This window comes from Mchenga conophoros, linkage group LG7 (assembly GCF_057382185.1).
Source record: "Mchenga conophoros isolate Kocher_MC1m ecotype Shallow Benthic linkage group LG7, M_conophoros_male_GT1.1, whole genome shotgun sequence".
Taxonomy (NCBI): Eukaryota; Metazoa; Chordata; class Actinopteri; order Cichliformes; family Cichlidae; genus Mchenga; species Mchenga conophoros.
Window position 1 is genome coordinate 36428357 of NC_140532.1, and position 22597 is coordinate 36450953.

A 22597-nucleotide genomic window follows, 5' to 3' on the forward strand; every position below is an offset into this window, starting at 1 on the left:
GAAGACATACAAGACCACTGATAATCTCCCTCGATCTGGGGCTCCACGCAAGATCTCATCCCGTGGGGTCAAAATGATCATGAGAACGGTGAGCAAAGATCCCAGAACCACACGGGGGGACCTGGTGAATGACCTGCAGAGAGCTGGGACCAAAGTAACAAAGGTCACCATCAGTAACACACTACAACGGCAGGGAATCAAATCCCGCAGTGCCAGACGTGTTCCGCTGCTGAAGCCAGTGCATGTCCAGGCCCGTCTGAAGTTTGCCAGAGAGCACATGGATGATACAGCAGAGGATTGGGAGAATGTCATGTGGTCAGATGAAACCAAAGTAGAACTATTTGGTATAAACTCAACTCGTTGTGTTTGGAAGAAGAAGAATACTGAGTTGCATCCCAAGAACACCATACCTACTGTGAAGCATGGGGGTGGAAACATCATGCTATGGGGCTGTTTTTCTGCCAAGGGGACAGGACGACTGATCCGTGTTAAGGACAGAATGAATGGGGCCATGTATCGTGAGATTTTGAGCCAAAACCTCCTTCCATCAGTGAGAACTTTGAAGATGAAACGAGGCTGGGTCTTCCAACATGACAATGATCCAAAACACACCACCCGGGCAACAAAGGAGTGGCTCCGTAAGAAGCATTTGAAAGTCCTGGAGTGGCCTAGCCAGTCTCCAGACCTCAACCCCATAGAAAATCTGTGGCGGGAGTTGAAAGTCCGTGTTGCTTAGCGACAGCCCCAAAACATCACTGCTCTAGAGAAGATCTGCATGGAGGAATGGGCCTGAATACCAGCTACTGTGTGTGCAAATCTGGTAAAGACCTATAGTAAACGTTTGACCTCTGTTATTGCCAACAAAGGTTATGTTACAAAGTATTGAGTTGTATTTTGTTATTGACCAAATACTTATTTTCCACCCTGATTTACGAATAAATTCTTTACAAATCCTACCATGTCGATTCATGGATTTTTTTTTCACATTCTGTCTCTCACAGTTGAAGTGTACCTCTGGTGCAAATTACTGACCTCTGTCATCATTTTAGGTGGGGGAACTTGCACAATCGGTGGCTGACTAAATACTTTTTTGCCCCACTGTATGAGGAGGGAAACAAGCTAGAATTCGCAAGTCTATTCTTCAGTCCTCTAAAAGTGACGGTGGTCTTGGTCTGCCCAATTTTAGACACTACTATTAGGCAGCTAACATACAAAAACTTTTACATTGGGTTCATAACGACCCCCCTGCAACAGTCTGGGTACAAATGGAAACTGCATCAAGCTGTTACTCATTATCATCAATACTCAGCTCACCACTCCCTTTTTCTCCAACCTTTATTGGAGATAATCCAAATGCTTTGAAATTGATTCACTCGTCCTCAATTTGTGCTCGCCATGCTTTGATTCAGTGCAAGGTGGTCTATAAAGTACACTATACAAACGCAAAATTATCTAAAATCTATCCAACCATCAGTGATGCCTGTAGCAGATGCGGACTATCGCCTGCCAACCATGTCCACATGTTTTGGTCTTGTTCGAAATGGAGTGCATTTTGGAGGAATATATTCGACACACTTAGCCAAGCATATGGCCAGACTGTCCTTCCTAACCCACTCTCCACAATTTTTGGCATTCCTCCTGACTTGAACTTATCTGGTCCCCTCAAACAGGCCCTAGCCTTTACCACTTTACTGGCCTGGAGGCTTATTCTGTTGAAGTGGAAGCTTCCCCACCCCCCAACTCATGATCATTGGGTGAGAGATGTACTCTTTAACTTAAAGTTGGAAAAACTTAGATTCTCTCTAAAAGGTTCTATTAGGGAATTTAACAAAATCTGGAAATCATTTCTCTTGCTGGTGGACACCATTACTTTACTTCCTGAGTCTGAAGTGAACTGAGCGAAGCTACATTATAATGTTGTTTTTTTTGTTTTTTTTGTTTTGTCTTTTTTAAATCTTACTTATACCTTATCTATTTCTTTTTCCTTTTGTTTTGTTTGGTACTTTCTCTGCTTTTGTTTTCTCTTTTTTTGCTTTGCTTGATTTTGTTTGCTTGTTTGGTTGCGGGGGGGGGTTATGCTTGTTATGTGTATGGGTCCTGAGATGTTGTTTTTGTTTTTTTTGTGTGTGTGGGCAGAGACTGGTTCTCTGCGGTGTTTTGTCTAGTGTGGACCTGGTAGGGGGAGAATTCGGGTTGGGGGGTTGGAGGGTATAATGGACATACCACTGTTCTGAAATCAAGATTGACTTAGCTGTTGCTAACTTTGTATGTCATTGTTGAAATCAATAAAACAAAGTTGTAACAATATTTTTCCTTCCCACGATAGGCCGACGGGCAGGGCAGAGATAGATCTTGGTAGCCCGACTGGAAAAATCACTAGGCCCGGGACGTCGGGCTAGCAATTTTGTGAGCCCTGTATCTGATTGAGGAATCACTCATCTTTGGAAAAGAGAGTTTATTACAGAGAAATGGCTCTTTCCAAAATAAAAGATATACTATACGCTTCTTCTGGGCTATATTCTCAGCAGCATATTAAACATATCAGGTCCCCATAAGGAGAATCATGTGCTAACGGCTGTCTAAATAACTCGGGTAAAGTTTGTAGCATGCGTGCTTGTTGTTTGTCGGCTCAACACAGACAGCATAGAAGGAAAGTTGATAAAATAAATTACAAATTTTGTATTGTTCGATACATATGCGTACCGAACTGAAAGCACTGTATCGAACGGTTCAATATCGATACAAATATCGTTGCACCCCTAATATATAGTCACATAAAACCTTTTTAATCTACAACCAACTTCATTATCGACCATAGCCAATCAGTCTTAAATGTGGTAACTACCAAATTAATTGGAGTGAATTATATGTAACTTTGGCCCAACAGATTTGAAGGGAAAAGAGTTATCATTTAAAACAAATGCTTCTTGATTAGATCATCATAACCTTAATCATATAAACATTGCTTCTGTGTGTTCTTGTTTTTTTTTCTACTTACCATTTTGTAGGTAATAATGAATTTTATCATATGACCCACAGGCATGTTCTGAGTAAGGAATTCTCTCTGGCTGGGCAGGGCTGGTTGGTAGTTGATCTTTGCTGGTGGGAAAACAAAGGTAAACCATGAATCTTAATCTGGACTAGTACTTAAATAAACAGAGTGGTTTTCATATCTATTTTAGCACTTAAAGTATTTTTATTCCAAGCCTTATTCACTCACACATTCATAGAGTTGCTTTTTTTCTATGTCCTAATGCTTTCAACTTGATATTCACACACTCACACTGCATCATTTTGCCATGCAGGCTAGAGGAGCTGGGGATTGAACCACCAACCTTCTGATTGGTAGACAGCCTGTTCTACCTCCTTACTGACAGATGCCCCAAAAACTGCCCTCTAGTGCATCACCTTCACTAATCTTACTTCATGCGCTTTACTATAAACCATACTATAACACATAGGACTAGTCTACTTTTTTAATTTTTTTTATTTTGAAACACAGAGTAAAGGAACTAAAGTTAAGACAGAACTCAGGAGCTAATCCTTCTATTGATCAGGCTTTATCTTTAATCACTGACTAGCATTAATGACCTTCTAAATAAATTGCCATGACCTACTGCAACTCTCTCTGCTGCTTGGCTTCAGAGTACTAATCACAGTGCTTACATCTGTTAAAGCTCAATCTCACTGATGTGAAGGCAGTCAAGTAACTTCATCAGTACTGTTAGAGTTAGCGTATGTCACGCATAAAGAGAAGGCAAGCTGTTTCTGTGCTTGTCCTGGCAAGTGTACCAACATCTGGCTAGAAGCCAGGCTTTTAACGAATGAACCACTGGAAGATGTGAAACATCATTTTGAAACCGTCAAGGGCCTGTCAGCAACCTCAAAATAATGCCCTCAATGCAGAACAAAATTTATGATCTTGAAGCAGTATAATTGAAAAACAGTGACATGATAAGTGGCTCAAAACTAATTTGACATGGGCACCTAGACATTCAATTGACGGCACTGTACACATGACATAAGACCTGTCAAGTGGTATCTATCCATAATACTATTTTTGACACCATGCATTGCTAAGTTGATGGCAAGGGATGTCTTTTACCACATTTCTGTCAGACAGCTGTTGAATTGCAGATAAGTAAATACATGCACTGGCATCTCACGCTTTTGAACACAAAAGTGCAGTGAAATCATCCGCTCATAAATATGCTAATCTGTTGTGACACTTTTGTGGAACTTTGCTACCGCAACTCAAAATCACAGTCAAATCAAGGCGACATAGGTAAAAGTATAAAACAGGAACAATGCAATGGCAATTTATGCACTTACATAAACATGAGCGAGTGCGAGCAAATTTTCCTATTTGAGACAGCCATCAGCTGTTTGCAGCAGAAAGAAAAATAACACTGTTGTCTTATCTTTTTAAAGTATCCGATAATTTCTGTTCTTTTTACTGTTGAGGTCCCCTTGTTTTTGGCATCTTCTGAAAAGGTGGGTTAAATCATAAAGCTTTGAGAGCACAGATTTCAGTATATACACAGGATAAATACTGATGATTTTCCCTGTCTGATATAAAAGTGGAAAAGCCACTTTGACAATAACAAAATATCCTTCACTCTAGAGCATTTAATTACTAAATAAATGGGTTTACTTAAGGCAATGATAGTCTCTTGGTTCCTCACTGGGTCCAACACTCAAGGGCTGACAGTATTTTTAGTTTTGATCGGATAGTCATTGTCCTCACATTATCATTTCTATTTGACTGCATGGACCTTTTAAAATTTGACATGTGTTACATCTATTCAGTGATTTTTTGCATTACACTGTCATCTATGCAAAACAGTGGCAAGTTCAAGAGCATCTCATAGCGTCCAAGCTATCTGCACAAATTTTTGTTCTTGACCCTTAATACTCTGACATCTGAGGACACTGCTTCCCTTCTGAGTGGTTTCCTTTCAATTTTTCATCGTCATTCTGTCTGTCTTCATTTCATGTCCTTCCTTTTAAAAAAAATTTGATCCTCTCTGACTTAATTTTTGTGAATGCACTCCTGGACAACAGTAACCACACTTTCTCAATTTCTTCGGGATGTGACCTGCAAGTCACATCTGCGGTTGCCTTCGGCAACTAAGGCCTCAAAATTTCCATTACTTTTTCATTCTGAATTTTTAGCACAGCATACGGTACTGGCACTTTCAGTGTCTTTGACTGTTAGAAGGATGAGGAAAGTGAAACTTGAAAAGCCACTCAAATCAAGACATAACATCAAAGGGGTGATGATTCAGAGATGCAGCTTCTGAATGGCAATTTATGAGGAGTGGTGCAAAAAAAAATCTTTTAAAAAGTATGAAAACTTCCGGCTGTCTTTTTGTAAGCTGTAAAAGATAATCATTTCCATCCTCACAAAAACAACAGAGCAGTCCACAGCGTAAGCCTCAGCAACCTGCTGTGGAGAAAAGGGAAAAAAAAAAAGTGACACACACACCTTCTTGCCAGGTAACTGGCTAAGATAATTGCATCTGAAAATAGAAAAATAAATTAATGTGTCAGCTGTTTGATTGAAACAAAGGAGGAAAAAATCACAGTTCTGGCCATAATCCTGGGGAGGTATCCATACCCAGAGCTAATTTAAAAGATACAGGTAATAATGACAAATGAATACCAAAGAAATAGCAGTCGCTACTTACTATCATAAATCTGTAAGGCCATTAGAGATGGGCAGCACTCTTCATCAACCACTTAAACAAAATGTTAAAGATGGAGGTCTGTATCTATGGCCATGTTACAGCACAGACCCTTTATTGAATTACCTATGCATCCCCTTGACACTTATTGAAATTGAAGGCGCAGTAGTCGACATATACACCCTCCCCCATCCATACCTACACCACTGTTCGAGGTTTGCTGTTGGTCTAAGCAAAAGTGGACTTGAGGACAATGACCTCTGAGTCCAAAGCAATTTGTTTACTAATTAATTTAACTATGCTTTGATATTGAATGACTTTTAATTGCTTCTGAATACCTGACTGTAATCTTGACTACTAATTTTAGTGCCAGGAAACCATGCCTTACAGTTTTCTGAATAGAAATGAGAATCTAATTAAGACATACTTTTATGCAGTAATCTCTTATCTGGGCAACAACTTCTTGATATTTCGTATTACTGTTTGACTGCACAACTATTACTACAGGGCTGTTCAGGGCAACTACAGTATTGTGTTGTTTGCTGATGTTATCCCATCATACCTTTTAAAATGCATACTATGCAGTGCCCATACAGACAAGTTTTATCTATTATTTATTGTAGCACTGAATATTTTACCACCACAATAAAGGCATGGCAGCTGAAAATGCTCAGAAATGAAGAATGGCATGTTTGAGATGAGGAGATATCATTTTAAAAAAAAAACCAAACCTATTTGATTATACTGTATCGGTTAAATACAATCAAGCTACACTGACTGCACACACAGTGCATTAAAGCCTCAGTGACCATTTCTATTTGTTTGGATGCAAAGGACTAACCACAGCTTTTTAATGATCAGGTTTAACCCCCCAAAAATGTAGTTTGTTAAATGGTCACTTCAGACCCTTTTTTTTTTTTTATCATCATTTTTATCTTTCAAAAACTAACATCCCTACTGACCTAAAAAAAAACAACAACAAAAAAAAAAAAACAGTAACGATCAATCTCCAATGACAAAAGCTCATATCGACCATGGTTTAGCCTTCCAGGAGACCAAATTTTCCATAGCAATTATCCATTGGTCAATGAAGGTTTGCAAATTATAGCTATGATTGTTTGTTCTTCAACACTTGCTATATTACTCATCAGGAGAGATGTAAAATATAAAGAGAGAGTGAAATTTATTTCCACTGAGTTTAAACTCAGCAAGATAAAAATCACAGTGCGTTAATTATCTTCACAATCACTTTAGCTCCCACTTCATGTTTAATCCCTAAATTAGGCTCCATTAGTTTCATTCACAGCACAGCAGATACTGACCTAGAATCCTGACTCATGCAGTGTAAGTTGTCAAAATCATTGCTAATGCACTGTTTACCCATTTTTCTACTAGTGTAAACCAGACCTGAATGGCACATTTCCTCACCATTGCCCAAGCCTCTTCTAATTAGAGCAGCTCCTCCTGCACGAGATATGCATCCCACTATACTCAGGTACTGTGAGTTTGCAGTCTTTGAGAACTTTAGCTTCACCTCTTTCAAAATAAATACACACAGACAAGCCCACACAAACGCGTGCACTCACAGCATGTTCTACTAAGAGCTTCCTGAAATGAGAAACAGTAATACGGTGTGAAACTAAATGCTAATTTAGCAGCTGCAAAGCTCTCTGTAACTGTTGCTGAATATTGGATGGTATGCTTAATTGCATTATATTAAAAAACAAACAAACAAACAAACAGAAATTTGAAAATGCTTTTCAGGATTTTTATCTTAATCGTATCTAGTCTCAGATTCTATAAACATACTAACCTATAAACTATTTGCCAAGAAAAACATCCAAATATTTTGCATGTCCACATTTCAAAATTAACACATGGCAACAGATCCTAATTCCACATTCATCATTTTCATGCATAGCAATCTCAATATGCCGTGTGACAAAACAGTTCATAAATCATGAACATGAGTGAAAGAAGGGCTATCAAAAAGAAAAAAAACCTGACGGGACTCATTACAAAAGATGGATGGATGAACAGGGAGGTAAATACAGGAGCCAGGAACAGGTCTAAGATGATGTATTAGAAAACAAATCCTGGTGTGTGTGAATATAGTGGCACATCTTGATGCCAGGCATCCTGTAGACTCGGGAAGTTTGGGGGGTTTTCACATTTTGTAACCAGCTGCCCATTACTCCAGTGACTTTACAATTCGATTGAAATGTCAGCACCAAAAATCTGTAAAAGAGACAGGTGCTGTGCATACAGCAAATATAATTTTAGACTTCAGCCGTCAAAGAGAGACTTAGTATCATTTTGTCTTTATCGTCAATCCCACCTGGCTTGTTCTTTCTCACACCCACAAATCACAAAGCTGCCCAGGTTTACCCAGTTCCCAGAAAATTCAACCTGAAACATGTCACAAAGAGGACTTTAAGCTGCAAACCTTTGTTAAATTTACACCCAACTTCTTTTGGGAGAGATGTCGTCTCAATCACTGGGTTGACTTTGGCTTTCAAGAGTCCCTGTCAACCTCCCCACACTGATTTAGGGCCAAAGTGTGACACTGCCAGAGCAATCCATGCTGCATAATTCAACATTGCTCTCAGACCTGTCTCATTAAGGATCCTGACTTTGGTCCATGGCTCTGACTATGAGGCTTTGAGTGACAGATCTTTTGCCAGCTTAGTACAAATAGGAACAGACTCAGTATAAGCCTGCACTTCGGATTTAGCTTCAGCCCTTTCCAAACCTGGCAAAACCAAGTGTGCTTCCAGTCACAACTTCAACCTGCATCAACTCCACCCTTGGTGTGTGTCCTACACATGACAAGCACCAGCTGGAAGGCAGAAATCAAATCCAAATCCCAATCAACATCAACACAATTTTCTACTGTAGCTGATTAGATGCTGGGGTGCAGGTATCTCTATTTCCATATGAGGAAAATAAATCAAGGGTTGAGAAAAATCCCCATATATTGTCAGACAGCCACGAGTAAACAAATCACCTGTCTGTAAAAATAATTTTATAGCATTGCTTTCCTTTGAATTTTGGTTCAGCTAAAGCTTATTACAAACAGTCCAAAATATGTAAAGCACTCCCTGCTTTGGTAACTTGAATTTAGAAAGGTTGGTAATGGCATCTTTGCCACTTTCAACTTCCCACAGCTTTCAGTTGTAAGTCATGTTAGACTCCAGTTAAAGTTTTGGCTTTAACATTTGCTGTGGTTCAGAATCTAATCCAGGCAGTCCATGAGCTGGAGACCTGAGTGTACTTCAGCCAAAGTGGCTGCCACACTCTAGAGCTGAAGAAGATTTAGGAAAATCATAGATTTATCTGCATGGATGGACAGTTTGCCACATTTGACAGACAGATGAGTGAGAAGGATATTTGCCTTCTGCATCACTGAGAATTTCATTTAGCAAGTTGACAGTGGTGGGAGACGCACACTGACCTGCCAAATGAGGGGGGCAGGTGACAATCACAGCTCTGCACAAGAAGGTGTCTGTAGCAGTCATCACCCTGGCCCACTCAGCATCCTGTTTAAACACAAACAGGAATACAGTTTTATTTTAAAAACTAAATTTCATTTTGTTTGATATGGTAGAGCTGTTTTAGGTTACTTCTTTGATCGATTTTGGATATAATTTATTACCAATACAGTATACACAAAATGAAGTTCCTTGCCCTCAGTTGTTTGTCCCTTTGTTCTGTTGAATTACCTTTTTCCCCACCACGGTTAAATTCTGGGGTTTTGTTTTCCATTAAGCCACATTATATAATCATCTTGTTATATATGTGTTGTATATATTTGTTACATTAAGTGAACCGTAGTCCTTGGAGAATGAGTTATGAGGAGAGTTGTTAAATGATAAATCATATTTACTTGTCTGTGTTCATTAAGTATTCCACGAATGTGCTTTTAGAGATCTTTTTAAATGAAGAAAAGTCTGGATTACACAGAGTGGTCAGTTAGACTAGAAATACAGTATATAAAAGCATGTACATTACATTACAGCACATTAAAAGAAAATCCTGTAGTAAGGGGGTTGTGGTAATTCTTCTGTCTTGTTTTTGGTCTATTTCTATTTATTTCACAGCTGATCATTGCAAAGTTGCTTTGAGTAGTTAGCTCTATCCTCATAGTCTAATGGTATTGGCCATTCCCAGCATCATGATGACTACATCGATAATGGCAGAGTACCCCCTCTGCCATTATCGATGTAGTCATCATGATGATGTTAATCACATGCTATAGTTTCACTCACCAGTCTCAGTTTTGATTGAAACAACTTTTAAATGGTGGTTTATGGAGGTAGAGGCAGTGTCAAACTATCAGAAGTAGGAATTTATGTAGACATTTACATCTAAAGATCTGAGATGTAGCTCTTTGTTTTTCACTATTTGGTTTTTTTGCTGTTTCTGTAAGTGGCAGTGACCTTAATTTGCTAGATGTTCACAACTTGGAAAATTGTGGTATTGTGTTAACACAAAGCTTTTATAGAGGTGGTCACACATACTGATTATCAGTTAATCAAATGCTTTTGATTAACAGCACCTGGTTTTTAGTTACCCTCTTAATCCCTAAGAAACCAACAACAACCTTTTATTTGTGGCACTGTTTAAAGCACAGAGTTACAAAGTGCTTCACATTTTGGATAAACATATCGTGTCATATCAAACATATGGTCTTCCATTTATTCCTACATACTTTCACAAGCATAGGTGAAATTAGATGTCAGTTATAGACAAAAATAATAGAATGATGATTAAGGATAAGACAAGCTATTAAAAAGAGTTTTCAGCAGCTTGTAAAAGAAACCACTGATTGTGTAAATCTGATGGGGTACTCCAAAGTTTAGGAGTTGAAACCTCAGCTGTGTGGTTGTCTTTTTCCTTAAAATATAAGACCCAGATCAGATGATTAGAGAGGCTGAGGTCTCAGTAGCTTATATATGCAGGAGCCTGTAGCCATGTTGCGCTTTACATGTTGTTAATAAAAAATTCAGAATGACTCTGAGTTACTTATTGCTTAATGACAGGCTTGGATAATGATGTGCATACCCCCTGCAGAGTGTTCTCCTCTGGATGTTGTAAAGAGGTCTTTCTTTATCGTGGAGCCATCAAAATGTCCGTGCTATCTTCCTGATGGATTTGTTAGAATGGCTTGTTTCAGTGACATTGAGAGGTCCTTTGACCGCATGCTGTGGGTTCACAGAAACAGTTTTCAAATGCAAATGCCTCACTTGGAATCATCTCCAGACCTCTTTACCTGCTTAATGTAATAAGCAGGTAAAGTAACAAAGTTATAGCCCATACCTCTCCATGAAGCAGCTTTTGAGTCAATTGTCCAATTACATTTGAATCACTGAAAGTCGGTGTCTGCATATAAAAATGACTTTTTTTCTCAGCAGGTAAAGCAATATTTTTTTTTTCAATCCCTTAAATTGAAGCTGGTCCGATTTTATAACTTCAGATGGCGTCTGATGGAGTCACCAGACACATAAGTTAGAGATAATGGCTGTGCTTTCATTTCAACTGCATTTAGGTGTAAAATAATCATTCTCAGCGAACGTTAGAAAGAACAGAACGTCTGCACTGTGTGAGAAAGAAAAATAACAATGACTTTCACTGGTGCACCTAACTCTCCAGGCAAAGAGGTTGACCTCTAACTGCAAAGCAGTGCTCATGTATTTTTAATCAGTGAGTTTTATTTTAATTTATTTATTAATATTTAATTGTAGGGGGGAAAAAACTAACTGTTTCCTTTCTGATTCAGCATACTCTGATTGACCATTTTTACAAACAGACTTGCAATGACATGAAGCTATAAAAACCAAAAATGGAAGAATTCTTTCACGTTCTTCAGTTAAAATAGCAGTTTTTCAAATATGTGTTTGATTGAACCTCAATTCAACTTGAAATTTTTGACTGTTCAGTGGCAACATTGGGAAATAGGGTAAGGTTACTAAAAAATGCTTTCAGAGGAGGCTGAAGCTTGGCATTTGTTCCTAGTCCTTAGTAGTACTCTTAATTCGTTTGTCTCCATGCTTCGCGAAGGCATAACTCCCAGAGTTACAGCTGGAAAATGTTATAATCAAATGTGAGATTTTGTCACATGCAGTTGTTATCGTGTTTTTATTTTCTGATATCTTTTTCTTATTTTTTTGTTTTGTTTTTGGCAAGGCCATATGTCTGTCGGCAAAAGGTTCCTGAGTGTTATCGCAGCCTCACCAAATGGGACATCTCTGTGTGAAGTATTTTGAGCTTCTCATGCCTGTATTTGTTTCCTTTCTGTACTTTGCTTCATCTTAAGTGAAGTGAAAACTCCCAATTGCCCGTAGCTGTGAATGTCAGTGTGAATGTGTTTGTCTGTCAATACGTGTTAGTGCTTTGATAGGCTGGCAAAATGTCAAGGGTGTGCCCCGTCTTTCACCCAGTCTGTGCTAGTACACGCTATTGCCTTTTTGTGACCATTTACTTCATAAATGATGCAGTTTTACCTTTAGATATTTTCTAAGTAATTAATATTTATCAGGACTGAGTATATTTTTCATTTGATTGTTTTACTTTAGACACTTATTAAAAAAAAACCTCTTTCTTGAGCAGCTTTTTAAATTTTTGGGCTATAAGTAAATTTGCAATGAAAGACAACATAATTTAAGATTTTTGTATGTCTGTGAAAATCTTTATAAAAAGATAAATAAAAGTGCAGGTTCCTTTGTTCTTTGGATGTTGGTTACCTTTTATTCCATTCTCAGTAAAGATGATCCCACACTGCTTCAGTTATGTTGAAGTCTAGGCTCTGGGGAGGCCAAACCATGCCTGATTGTGTCCTATTGTGTTTTTCTGTTTACAGTAGATGTGTTTTCACTGCATTGGCAATGTGTTTGGGATTATTTTCATGCTGAAAAGGGATGCCATCGGCAATCACATGTTTTTCAAATGGTGATGTTTTCAGTCCATTCCTTGTGTAAACCAGCTTTTCTGTTCCTTATGAATGGCTTCTTGACACTGCCTCCATTGAGAACTTCTGATGAGGCTTCAGTGAACAGTAGATGGAACACCTGGAGGGCCAGATGCATCTCTCAGGTCCTGTGTCAGGTCTTTGCTGGAATGTTTCCCTATATCTATTAAGAGGGCATGACTTTCAGATGCTGTTCATCTGTTGTAGAGGTTTTTTTTTTTAAGGTCTTCCACTTCTTCTCTTGTCTAGCAGTTTTCTAGGTTTTCTAACACTGCAAATCATGCCAGGATTTGTCAGCTAATAAGTCTTTAGGAATAAACTTGTTGGTGCAAAAATACTATTTTATGTCTGTCAAACTGTGTTACATTTGGCATTTTTCATAGTTTCAACAAAAAAAGGGAACAAATTGTATTTTTGCGACAAGCTGCTAGTGTCACAGTGTCTAAAGGTACAATTTAAGATTGGTTCTTTGCTAAGTTGTCTGTTATGTTTAGAGATAACGGTGCAGTGAAATGCTTACACAACTGCTCGTGACCTAAAGAAACAAAAAAAAAAATGCTATGAATAAGATAGGAAATAAATGTGAAAATTAAAAAGGGTCAATTTAACTATGAAGGAATAAAATAAAATATAAAAATTAAAGTTAAAAATGAAATGACTGTACAACAACAAATTAGAATGAAGGGTAAATTTAACTGGGAAAGAATAAGATAAAATATATAAATTAAAGTTGAAAATAAAATAAATCACACATGCTATGTGCACTTTCTATGCTTAAATGATTCATGATTACAAGGACTGGACTGGAAAAGCCACCAATCTTCAAAGCAAAAACTTTGAAAGACCTTTACAAAGCCTGGAGAACAATTTTTCAAGACCACTTTGAAAAATGACAAGAAAGTCTGGCTTCTTGGAAGCAAAATCCAAAGAAATGAGGGCTGGTGTGACAAAGTGGATGAGCAGTTGCAATGCTCTCCATTTGTCCCATATGTGTTTACCTTTTTTTTGCACATTATGCACATTATTCTGTTTCTATTTATTTGCTATGATTTGCTATTTGTCAAGTAACATTGCTGCACTCACTATCCCGGGTTTGTTTGTGTAAGCGTTCTATTGCCGGCAAATCAAACATTCTGCAAATTAAGGCAAATACTCAGTTACATGTCTCTCTATATTTTATTATGTTACAGATTAAGTAATTTGTTCATACTTATAATGCTCTTTCTTTTCAGTCTTCATGAGGGTCAGGTGTGGGGAAACGCCTGCCTAGCATTTCCTCATTTTAAAGTCCTGATGATGTCACACGTGACATCAGCAGGTCGAACGAAGTGGAAGTGTTTCTTTGTCCATAGAAATGCTTCCTTTTGTTTGTGTTAAGGTTTAAAGGGACTTGTTGAATCTTTTTCTTTTCCTTAATACAGCCATTTAGTTGTGTAAATGTGCCAATTAGAAGTGTGACGTTTTGTGTCTTTTTAATCATCTGTGTAGAGTTTTAGATCCCTCAGTTCAAGTGAGTGGTACTGCCTTGGCTAATTGAAGGGAAACTGATGGCCCTATTTAAAGCCAGTCTCTACCAGATTCAGATGAGAGAGGAGAGGTGAGCTGTGTTACCAGATCCATGTTCTGTTGAGGTTTGTTAATTGAGTTACTTTGGGGGAAAGTTTTGTTAAGTTACACATTAAATTAAGTTCACTGTAAATAAATTGCTCACGTCTGGAAACCTGAAATGTCTGCGTAGTCTGCTTCCCTACCACCTTCCTTGACGTTCGAGTTTGACTACTTCACAGGTGGATCAGGGTTTCTAGGGAAATGTAAATAAAACACAACTCGAGCAACTGAACTGTAAAAATCACCAAAGAGTGAACTAACTGAACTAACAGAGCATGCAGAACATTTTGGTTACTGCCTGTAAACTGTGGCAACTATGACTCCCAGTCCAGGCAGATAACCGGGTACTAATGAGAGCCGTGATAACTAAGAAAGGTTGAGGGAGCGTGGGGCGTGAAAATGAGAACAAACAGCCCGGAGTGTGGAAAGGCATATATAGTCATCCAACCTGAAGGGGACTATGAGTTGTGGTTCAGAGACGTGAAGTGTTTCTTTTATTTTTGTTTTTGTTCAAAGTAAATATTTGTAGAATATTTATGTCTGCACAGATTTTGTGTCAAAGTTGATGGCTGTAGCTATGGGTGGTTGTTGTTTTTTGTTTGTTTTCAAACAAGAAAATATATTGATGAGAAGCACTGCATTTACATGGAGCCCTCTTAGTCTCTCAGCTGTGGATAAAGGAGACATTCACAGACAGGGCCTTCACATGAGACAGCCTGTTTCCCTACTGAGGAAGCTGTTATCTCTGTGTCGCGCCTCATCAATCCCTGAGTGAGTCGTTACTGTACCCTACCTGCCATATGGCTGTCACAGCACAACCCAGCCGGACATTCTTCCATCCAACACGGTCTGCCAGACACTCTGAAAGCTGTTGGGTGCCTCCCTGTGGAGAGGCAGATATTAGACTTCAAGGTGTGCTTAAAAACTATTATTATTAATTAACAAAATACTTGACCCCTGCAAATGATCGATTTTTCTATACATTTCAATTTGCATTGCTCTCAAGTGTATTTCTAGGAAAAGTTTCCTGGTTAGTCTTCATAAGCCAGAAAACTGACTTCAGGTAGGTTTTTTGTTTTGTTTTGGGGGTTTTTGCACCAGTGTAAAACAAAATATGAGCAAATGTTCACAGCTGCTTAAGTAGAGAAAAAAACAACAAAGAAGTGATAATGATACATGCACACAAATAAGTGCTGAGGTCGAGAGGAAGGATAAAATACCACAGGAATAAGTTTCTGTTAAGTTGAAACGCTTTTTTCAGTTCACATTTCAAATTCAAATTCAAATTTTATTTGTCATGTACACAGTCATACACAGTACGATATGTAGTGAAATGCTTGGACAACTGCTCGTGACCTAAAGAAAACAAAAAAGGAAAAGGCTATGAATAAGATAGGAAATAAATATGAAAAATTAAAAAGGGTAAATTTAACTAGGAAGGAATAGAATATAAATTAAGGTTAAAAATGAAATAACTGTACAACACAAATTAGAATGAAGGGTAAATTTAACTGGGAAGAATAAGATAAAGATAAATATATAAATTAAAGTTGAAAATAAAATAACTGTACAACAAAATACACAATACACAATATAGAACTATATAAGAATGTATGAAGAAATCTAAATATAAATAAATATATACACAATAACAGCAGCTGTACAAGTATTAACCGGAAATGAAGAATATAGTGACCAGTGTTGTGCAAAACCAAAGTCCAGAAAGTCCAGTGTGTGTAAGAACTGTATGTGTGGGTCAGTACTGTGTGGTGGTGTGATTGAGAGACCGTATCGCCTGCGGGAAGAAGCTCCTCCTCAGTCTCTCTGTGTTGGTCTTCAGGGAGCGGAATCGCTTTCCTGACCTCAACAGAGAGAACAGTCTGTTGTTGGGATGGCTGAGATCCTTCACGATCTTCCTGGCCTTGGTCCAGCACCGCCTGCTGTAGATTGAGTGCAGGTCAGGGAGCTCGGAGCGGATGGTGCGCTCAGCTGACCGCACAACCCTCTCTAGAGCTCGTCTGTCCTGCATGGTGCTGTTCCCGAACCAGGTTAAGATGTTTCCCGCCAGGATGCTCTCTATGGTGCACGAGTAAAAGTTCCTGAGCACCTTGGAGGGCAGTTGAAAGTCTCTCAAGCGTCTGAGGTGGTAGAGACGCTGTCGGGCCTTTTTCACCACGGTGTTGATGTGACAGGACCATGACAGGTCCTGCGTGATGTGAACTCCGAGGTATTTGAAGCTGTCCACTCTCTCCACTGGGCACTCGTTGATGACAGGGGTCTGGTAGTTCCTCTCCTGCTTAGTGCTGAAGTCCACTATCAGCTCCTTTGTCTTACTGACGTTTAGAAGGAGGTTGTTCCTCTGGCACCAGTTCTCCAGATTCCTAATCTCCTTCAGGTAGGCCGTCTCGTTGTTATCAGAGATCAGGCCCACCACGACGGTGTCGTCAGCAAACTTGATGATGGTGGTGGAGCTGGTAGTGGCCACACAGTCATATGTGTACAAAGAGTACAGCAGGGGGCTCAGAACACACCCCTGGGGGGCTCCAGTGCTGAGAGTGGTGGAGGCTGAGACATGTCCGCCCATCCTTACTGCCTGTGGTCTGCCAGTTAGGAAGTTGGAGATTCACTGACACATAGATGAGCTGAGTCCCAGATGCTCCAGCTTGGTGGTGAGTGTGGAGGGAATTATGGTGTTAAATGCAGAGCTGTAGTCTATGAAGAGCATTTTAACATAATTCCCCCTTCTAGTGTCCAAGTGAGTGAGTGATGTGTGGAGGAGATGAGAGATGGCATCGTCTGTGGAACGATTTGGACGGTAAGCGAACTGTAGTGGGTCCAGTGTGTCTGGTAGTGAAGAAATGATGAAGTCTCTGACCAGGCGTTCAAAGCACTTCATCACTACTGAGGTGAGGGCTACAGGGCGATAGTCATTGAGAGAAGCAGGGTGGGGTTTCTTCGGGACAGGAACAATGATGGACTCTTTGAAGCATGTGGGGATCACCGACTGAGATAAAGAGATGTTGAATATCTCAGTGAACACAGGAGCTAGCTGGTATGCGCAGTCTCTTAGGATACGACCTGGGATGCCGTCTGGTCCTGCTGCTTTCCTGGTGTTCACTGTCTTGAAGGCTCTCCTTACTTCATGCTCGGAGATGACGAGCACGTTTCCGGTGCTGGCAGTATCTTCCTGTCTGCAGCCGTTAGCGCCGCTAACACTAGCATTGTTGGAGACCTTAGCTGCAGCCTCGAAGCGAGCATAGAAAGTGTTCAGCTCGTCTGCCAGAGTCACAGCCGCGTTCGTCATACCGGTTGTTGGTGCTTTATAGTCCGTTATTGTCCTTAGTCCCTGCCACAGGCTCCTAGAGTCACTCTGTTGGAGTTGTGACTCTAGTTTCCTCCCGTAGCGCTGCTTCGCCTCTTTCACCGCCCTCCGCACGTTATATGACGCGGCTTTGTACGGGTCCATGTCCCCCGTCATGAGTCCCGTGTTGTAGGCAGCGGTGCGGGATCTCAGAGCGTCGCGGATGGTTTTATCCACCCACGGCTTCTGGTTGGGAAACGTTGTGATAGTCTTTGTCTCCACGGTATCATCCGCTAGTTTCCCGATGAATCCCACAACCGCTTCCGTAAACACGTTGACGTCATCGTCGGAGCTGTTTCTGAACATGCCCCAGTCTGCGTCATCGAGTGCGTCCTGTAACGCGGCCACCGATTGATCCGTCCAGCGCGCGACCTTCCTCTGAACCGGAACTTCCTGTTTCAGCCTTTGTTTGTATTTTGGCATGAGGAAGATGGCGGCGTGATCAGATTTGCCAAACGGGGGGCGGGATTGTGCCTTGTAGCCGTCCTTGACCGTAGTGTAGCAGTGGTCCAGTGTCCTTTCACCCCTGGTGGGGCAGGTGATGTGTTGATAAAAGTTCGGCGCTGCGCGTTTGAGGTTGGCGCTATTAAAGTCCCCCGTCACAATAAGCGCAGCGTCCCGGTGTTGTGTCTGGTGCTGTGTGAGTGCCTCATGCAGCTCGCATAAGGCGGTGACCGTGTCCGCTTGTGGTGGAATATAAACGGCACTTACAATGACCGATGTAAATTCCCGAGGTAGATAAAAAGGACGACACATGATGGACAGTAGTTCCAGATTTGGTGTGCAGGAGCGTGTGAGAGGAACAACGTTCGCACTGTTGCACCAGTTGTTGTTCACCATTAAACACACGCCGCCTCCCCTTGACTTCCCCGAGTCCCGTGTCCTGTCCATGCGGTGAACCGAGAAGAACTCGGCCGGCTGGATGGCGTGGTCCGGCACCGCTGGGTTCAGCCATGTCTCGGTGAAGCAGAGGAGATTGCAGTCCCGAATGTCTCTCTGGAACTTTATCCTGGCCCTGAGGTCGTCAAGCTTGTTCTCCAGTGACTGGACGTTGGCGAGCAGGATGCTAGGCAGAGGTGTGCGGTGTGCACGAGCTCTCAGCCATTTGGTGCCGTGTCATGTTCAGTGATGCTGCGGTACTCATTCCAGGCCATAGCGAGGATGCAATTAAAAGAAAACAGCTCCAGATGATAACAAGTGCAGGAAGTGTGCTAAAACATAGGTTTAAACATCAAGCACTTTGCACCATTTAGCCAAAGGCCTTCTTTTGTCAATTACTTTTTATGCCCCTTTTTTGGCTCTCAGCCCATTTTTACAGATGACCATTGTTGGGAGGGAGAGAAGTTTCTGAAGCAATAACACAAAAATGGATCACACAAGTTTTATGCTTCCAGAGGACTTAAAAAGTGGAAAAATCCAATACAAGACTGCGGCTTTAAATGCGAATCAATATTTCGAGGACAAAGGGAGGCAGTGGGATTTTTGGGACATGTATTGGGAGGTGCTAAGTTTAATAGAAAATAAATAAATAAAAAGGTCAGTGTGGCCTGAAGTTTTGAAAAAGCACTTGTGCCAACAATATTGAGTGTGGGGAATGATAATAGGTATGTACCTTTATCTTGAACTCTTGAGCACAACCTGGAGTGCTCTCCAGCAGCTTCAGTAGCCCTCCAGCAGCTGTAGCATACATCAGGAAGAATAGGAAAGACATCTGGGATGGCTCAATTCCAAAGACAGACCTGCTACACAGCCCGATTTCCTCTTTTAGTTCTGTCATGGAATAATACATACTATAGCCTTCACACATGCGATAATAATACACATTTTCCTACAATGACAGTATAAAATTGTTATGAGCTAACCAACACAGAGTACACTGTCAAAAATTCAGCTTGCTACATGAAAGAGCTACCTGAGAGGATGGTAATTATCACTTCTGCAATTATCCTGTCAAATGTAGATGCCTTTTTTAGTTTTCTCTCAATGAATCTGCCGATGCAGTGAGTCACTTGATTTGGCGTAAAGAATTTAATCATTAATAATCTATGCAGCACCCACAATGCAATATCTTGACAAATGCATGCCAGATTTTCTGACAGGGGAGATTCCCAAAGGATTAAAGCACGGTTCCATGCCACCATTATGCTTGCATGCATCATTGTGAGCAAATTCTTGCACATATTTTATTGGTACATTTATCTGCAGTGGAAACTATTTTCTTTCCTAATCTTGTTTTCTACTTTTTGAAGATGAGATATGAGGAACTCAAACTTGAATCTCTGGAGTCTCACCAGAGGAGCTCGACATGTTTGCTTGAGAAAGATTGAGGCAATGAGAAGGTTAAAGGCACTCTTTAAACTGACCTGCAGTCCAAGCGTGTTTCTCAATGTACGTGTGCAGCGTCATGCTGTCCAGTTCTTCAGCATTTGGAGTCTTTGAGGGATCCTGGACGCATACTGTTGCGCACAGTCTGTCAATCTGAATGCAGAGGAAAATCATCACATCACACCCACACGTGATGGTTCACCACTGTGAACCAAAAGTATCCCATTGATAGAGATAATAACAGAAGAATAGCTCAAGGCTGCCAAATAGGATTTTGCCAGTGCAATTTTCCCCACAGTATATTCTTCCTACTGGTACTCTAACCATTTATCTTGGACTCAAGATTTTCTGGTACTTTGCTATGTGGTAAATGCACTTTTGTCCTATAAATCCAAAAACAGAAAACAAAGTATCATTACCATATTGATTTGAAACTTTTACATTTTTATTGGATAATAAAATTAATTTTTTAAATATATGTTTGGTATACAAGAAATCAAACCAAACATCATAGATTGGAACTGTAGTATTTCCAGATCCTTCTACTCTGACTGGGCAAAGTACTAACGATAGAATGTTACTGTGCAAGTCTCACCTTCCACAGGATCTGGGTGAAGTCCATTAGCACCACAGGGGACAGAGCAGGAATGCTGGTCTTGTATGTGCGAACTTTGGAAGTTGGCCCACCCATGTGGTGCACCTTTCTACCCATATTGAACTGTGGGTAGACTTCTAAGCCCAGCTCTTTTATGAGCTTCAAGACGTGCGTTTGAGTACTGTAAGAGAAAGCATGCTGTTTTAAAACCACTGTTTTTGTCTTTACTGTGAAGTTTTCTGCTAATACATGGTCCAAATGTAATGTTTACTGTTTGTATAGAAGTAGACCTCAAACTTCTACAAGGTTCTACGTGTCACTTCTCAGAGTTCAGATGTTTTCATGTGTTCTGTGACTCACTTAACCGATGTTGGACTGTAGTTTCAAGCTCACATTTCTAAACAAAGTAACAACGAAATTATAGTTTTATTAGCTGAAACTGTAATAACTTCATATTCTGAGAGCTGAGAATCATTTGCCGTCTTGACCTTTTAGTGTGGAGCCATGTATTTGTAATGCTTGCAGAATTTTGCTTGGCATTGAAATAATATCAGTATTGATTGATTGGCAGTACATGTTGCTCCAGAGTCTGCATATTTTGTCCAGCAATAATGTTACCTCTGCATATGTGCAAACCACTTGTTTTATTTTCACTAATGGGTGCTATCTTTAGAGCTGTCCACTGATAATTAGTCAGAGGGTCCCGCTTTTTTGTTTACCCAGAGGATTTCTAGAGATGAAACAACAGGAGAGTTTCCTACTTCACCCCTGTCCAGATCAGAATCCAAGGAAGTTGGCAGCTTTTCTGGGTCCTGGTCTTTTCTGTTCATTGTAAAGTTTCAGCATGTGTGCTGAAAGTGGTGCTTTATGAATAAAACTAGATTGAATTGATTTAAAGTAGAGACTGCATGTAACCATACGAGTTGATTATTTAAAATCCTTCTCAGCAATATCACTGATCAAACACTGAATTCAGAAAAAAAAATAGCCAGAGTAGGAAAATGAGATAGATAACGCAAGTTTGAGAAATACCGGCTGTTGAATTTAAACCTTACACGTTGTTTTGGTCGATTTTGGCCCATTTTTGACATTTGATAGCCCAAAGTGTGATTTCTTTTAGTCTAAAAGTTGATTACTTATTTGGACACAAAGTACACAATTATGAAAATGTTTAAAAATATTTTAGTTTTGTACAGCCTCTATTGTGTAAGCTGAGACTGTTCCAGGTCAAACTTGATCCGTATTGGTAAATGGACTGGTTCTTATATAGCGCTTTTCTACTCTTCTGAGCACAAAGCGCTTCACACAACTTGCGGATTCACCCATTCACACCCATTTGCACAAGCGCATTTTTTCTTAGTGCTTTCTAACTAACATTCACACACACATTCATACTCCAATGGAGCAATTTGGGGTTAGTATCTTGCCCAAGGATATTTGGCATGCAGACTAGGGGAAGCCAGGAATCGAACAGCCAACTTTCCGATGAGTAGATGACCTGCTCTGACCTGAAGGTTGGTTGGGATGAATTTTAGATCCATCAGTAGTGTGAGTTAAATTAAGGAAAATTGTGGTTTTAGGGAATCTTGAAACTGTGACACTGTGTCTGTGTGCATGTTTTATGCCACAATGGTGACAGAGATTAAGGGGACCTTGACACTGTCAAGAATTGTCTGTGTGCCCACCGCTTGTTGGTCTTTGAAGGATCACTGAGGAACCTCAAAACAGTGAAATGGTAAAACAACAAGGAGTGATCATATATGGTGCATGTAAGGAACAGAGGGCAAAGGGTGCCTTGACACAGACACAAACTCTGCAATAGAGCAGTACAGAGCTGCAGGATTGCTGGTTAAAATCCTGGCTGGGGCCTTGCACATGCATGTTCTCTCTGTGCCTATGCGAGTCTCCACCTTCATGCCACAGTCCACAGAGGTGCATCAGTTTCTTAACATTTATAGAATAAAGTGCTGTATGAATATGTAATTAAAGTGTGACTTGTAATTATGTGGTTTGAGTGATTAGTAAAACTAAAGAAGAAATTATGTAAAAGTCGG

General features: G+C 40.2%; 1 protein-coding gene across 1 annotated transcript in view; it reads right to left on the minus strand.

Moving 5' to 3' along the window:
• The window catches only part of LOC146570582 (putative flavin-containing monoamine oxidase A), a 62642-nt gene that overhangs the window by 29722 nt on the left and 10323 nt on the right, over positions 1-22597 (minus strand). The window contains exons 3-8 of the mRNA XM_085279091.1: positions 20544-20724; positions 19987-20101; positions 19236-19393; positions 15056-15145; positions 9142-9226; positions 2999-3099 (exon numbers count right to left, since the gene is read on the minus strand). Of these exons, the coding sequence (XP_085135217.1) occupies positions 2999-3099; positions 9142-9226; positions 15056-15145; positions 19236-19393; positions 19987-20101; positions 20544-20724 (730 nt within the window). The remainder of the gene's footprint in view (positions 1-2998; positions 3100-9141; positions 9227-15055; positions 15146-19235; positions 19394-19986; positions 20102-20543; positions 20725-22597) is intronic.